The 4,053-nt window shown below is 35.0% G+C and overlaps 1 protein-coding gene across 2 annotated transcripts in view; it reads right to left on the bottom strand.

Annotated features, from left to right (window-relative positions):
- Positions 1-379: 379 nt before the first annotated feature.
- Positions 380-4,053, bottom strand: part of LOC107674193 (serine protease HTRA3-like) — an 11,687-nt gene continuing 8,013 nt past the window's right edge. Inside the window, exons 4-10 of one of the 2 annotated variants that reach the window (XM_016468092.1) lie at positions 2,707-2,901; positions 2,566-2,598; positions 2,363-2,474; positions 2,033-2,092; positions 1,140-1,197; positions 889-984; positions 380-740 (exon numbers count right to left, since the gene is read on the bottom strand). In XM_016468092.1, the coding sequence (XP_016323578.1) occupies positions 572-740; positions 889-984; positions 1,140-1,197; positions 2,033-2,092; positions 2,363-2,474; positions 2,566-2,598; positions 2,707-2,901 (723 nt within the window). In that variant the 3' untranslated portion in view covers positions 380-571. The remainder of the gene's footprint in view (positions 741-888; positions 985-1,139; positions 1,198-2,032; positions 2,093-2,362; positions 2,475-2,565; positions 2,599-2,706; positions 2,902-4,053) is intronic. The other variant, XM_016468093.1, reaches the window with a different exon arrangement.

The raw sequence follows: 4,053 nt of genomic DNA, 5'->3' as shown, positions 1-4,053 counted from the left end.
CAGAGTCATTTATCAAAATACATATTCATTGTACAAATATTTTGCCTTCATTAAAACTAATAAACAATATCAGCAATTGTCATTACAATAGTTGTGGGCAAAGAACACTGTGACTGGTGAATTTCCTGAAAGCAACAGTATCATACGAAATTAAAATATTACACTTTATGTGCAAAAACATACAGTAGTGTATGTATAAAGTGTATCAACAAATTGCCTATTTTTTATATTTCTAAATGATTACTGATCTCTAAAGTCAGCCCATGTCAGTCTTGAAAGAAAGGCACTGTAATACTGTGGCGTTTTACTGTAAAATAGCATGACATTAATAACACTCAATTTAAGAGACAATTTAAAAAATATATACAATATATAACACTGGTCAGAAGTAGTTCAGTACACAATTGTTTTTTTCCCCCTCCATTTGTCCTTTGAAACCCAGATGCAATGACATGTTAATTGTGCTCCTCTAGCTGCACATTTCCATCTATCTATAGAAAGTCAAGCACACTTCTACCAATCTGCTGTTTGTCCTTCATATCACTCCTCCGGGTTTCCATCTCTGATATTGTCACTGCATGAGGATATTAGGCTCAATGTTAAATAGTAGATCATCATTACCACGCCGAACTTCCAGAAGGAGGGGCATGTCTTCCTGAATCGCCTCCTGTAATTCTCCAGTGTTGACCAAAGGATGGCCGTTTAGCTTCACTATGATATCACCTGTTTCGAGCCCACCTCTGTGAAAATGAGAGGAGAATGATTTGTTTTGGATTAATCAGTTCATAATGTTGTAGAAACGTACTGTATGTAACAACATGATTAAAAATTTAAGCTTAAAAGGCATTTTGAAAATAATCTTTATTTATTTTTTTGGATGAGACATACTTCTGAGCTGGGGAGTCTGGGACAACTTCATGGACAAGAATTCCACTGCCGATATCTGGAAAGTCTGGATTATACCATTTTAACCCCTGGACTAGGCTGAGGAAAAGAAAGCAGACACATATGACTCCTCTTAGAAAGGTTACTGATTGAACCTAGAAACTTAAGCAATGGAATCAGGGTATGTTGGCTTTATTTTGTAAATTTGACACTATTAAATGAGCAAAGCATTGCTGTTGATTGACATAGCATACTTCTCTGTTAAAGTGACCATTTTGATTCCAATAAACCTTTTCTTGGGGACTTTTAGATCTGGAAGAAATTATTATTTTTAGATATTTGTACAATTTCATGGTGCATTCAAGTTATATCAGAAAGATTGTATTTACAAGTTGAACGCACATAAATGCTACCACACTCTAGTCAACTTGACTGAGAAACTCAGGATGGTTTTGAAGCCTCGAGATTCCAGGTTGGAGGCATGTCAGTTAGAAAACATGGTGATGTTACATTTGTTGAAATTAATGAAATGATCACTTTAAAGTATATGATATGATAAAATATGATATTACGGTACAATTACAATAAAATACATAAATAACGGTTCAGTTTACAGAACCTTACAGTTAAAACATCTTGCTCTATTTTCTGTAGTTTCTGTTTCTTACTCCAACCAAAGTGATTTTAATGCATCTGATTTCGTAATTATGACTTCCCAACTCATAAATACAAACTTCCCAGGAGGACTTGAACACACCATTAGATAACTGTAGTACCCTGGACTGAGTGTTATTCACAAACAGTAGCTTAGCATGAACACTTGCATTGAACAAATACCTGTCTTTTTTATTCGTTAAACACTGAAGCAAAGAGTTATATTGACTTGCAGTTAGCTAACCGCAGGTTACTGGGACATATTCATGCAAAGCAGTTTCACATTATGTTCAAGAAACATTTAACCAACGAATTCAGCCTTCTGGCCAAAACATTCAGAATGTATCCTCTTTAGTTCCTCTTATGGTAATTTAATGCCATGACAGAGCAGTTAAATGTTGATTCTGTTGTAGCTTGCATTTTTGATGTCATCAGGCTGGCAAGATGACTAGCCGCTAGCTAGCAAAGTGAAATTTGCTAGCAATCACCTCACCTGAGGCAGTCTTCATAGCTTGAGACAATGTGAAGTTTGTCCTGACTACCCTTTGTTTGACTGAAATCAAAGTAAAGGACACCAAGGATGTAATAGATGGGGCTGTTTCACACATTTGTGTTTTGTAGCCATTTTGTTTCAACTGGCAGACCATCATTTAAGAGGTGGCACTCACAAAATTGTAATCTCAGTTGATTGAATGAAAATGAACATCCATTGACAGTTCAGATTTCTGCATGCTAATATTTGTGTTGATGCATTCATTTTGTAAATACTAACAAAAAATGAAACTTTTGCGATTAGTGCATTACTTCTGTGCTTGATGCTTACCTTTCTGCTCTTTATCATTAGATTCAAGGAATTTACTGATTCGGTCTGACGGAATTGCAAAAGAGATCCCTGCAGTGACTTTTAGTGTGTTTATTCCGATCACCTCACCATCCTAACATGACAGAAATATTATGTAAAAAGCTAGTACTATTAAATGTATATAACCAGTGTCTAACTAGATGTAAATCTTCATTATTACTCACCAGATTAACAAGTGGACCTCCTGAGTTTCCATACTTCCCATTGTTGATGAATAAAGAGGGGAAGAGAGAATCAAATTCAGCCAAAACTGTTTTTTTTTAACAATCAGTGTAGCCTGCAAACAGCATTCTCTTTTGTCTTACATTGATGATAGCATCAGTCTGGATGTAATCCATGTCAGAGTCATGGATGCCGAGCTCTTTTCCATCTCTCTGTGTTGTGCTGACGATGCCTGTTGTGACTGTGTTCTGAAGCGCAAATGGACTGCCAATGGCAACCACAAACTCACCAGGCCTCAGGTCAGCAGACTGACCCAGTGATAACACTGGTAATTTTTTCTGCAGGTGAAATAACACAAACAATTCATGCAAATAAAATCAACTGAAATATGATTCAGTCAATCTGTGCACCACTGACAGAATTTTTTTCTTCATTAACACTTCCTACAGGTTGCAGTTTACGCTAATAGGTGGCAACAAGTCTTTCTGAGTCTTTAAACCATTTGTTCAAAAGAATCATTAAAAAACACTGAACAAAACAAGTAACTGGCTATATTTGGAATAACGTTTATATATTTATGGCATATCTGTAGATTTTTATATGGCATAAATAGTAGAGTAGTAGTGTGCTTTTCCCAATTAAGCCCCTGTTTTTATGAGTGAGTCATTAATTAATTGAATTACTACCATAAATCAATACTCAATGTTTTTAACAATTTTTAGTTTTGAGGTTATATATAGCCAACATTTATTTATATATTATTATATTATAATATTAATGTTCCTGTGGCAGCGTTAGCAGCGCAAAAGGTCGTGGGTTCGATTCCCAGGGAACACACATAGCCCACTGGTAAAAAAAAAATAAAAATGTATAGCCTGAATGCACTGTAAGTCGCTTTGGATAAAAGCGTCTGCTAAATGCATAAATTACTATTATTATTAAATTATATATATATTAGGATATAGCCTAGTAGGCTATTATAATAGCATTATATAGTGGTTCAACGCATTATATTGTGTTTTTTTGAGTCACAGATTGGACTATTTTTTCGGATAAGCAAGAAAAAAAAATATTTAAAGCACAGAGAATGACAATGCCGTGAAGGGTTTTTGATATAGACTAATTTCATGTGTATGTATAGACCAATTTAGAGTAGACGTCACAGTTACGTCACTTGCAGCTGCGCGCGCATAGTGGTTGCAGAAAAACACTGGGAACAAGTGGAGGGAAACGGGTAAAATCCATGGAATAAAAGAAAAAAATATTTTTGTGCCTTTTGATGTCAAGATCGGAATGCAAATAATTTTTATAGAATATTGTCGTCATTTGAAGCTAAACGCAGACGTTTAAATGGACATACTATGGATGAAAACTGCTATGATTACTCTACTTTTAAAGCATAAATTCGATTTAAACAATACGTCTACATAATATTCACATATGCTGTTACTAGGGGACATATTGTATTAGCCCTACAGTTACAGCATGAA

This window comes from Sinocyclocheilus anshuiensis, unplaced genomic scaffold (genome assembly GCF_001515605.1).
Source record: "Sinocyclocheilus anshuiensis isolate Anshui unplaced genomic scaffold, SAMN03320099.WGS_v1.1 scaffold728, whole genome shotgun sequence".
In the NCBI taxonomy this organism is placed as follows: Eukaryota; Metazoa; Chordata; class Actinopteri; order Cypriniformes; family Cyprinidae; genus Sinocyclocheilus; species Sinocyclocheilus anshuiensis.
This window is presented reverse-complemented; position numbering and strand designations above follow the sequence as displayed.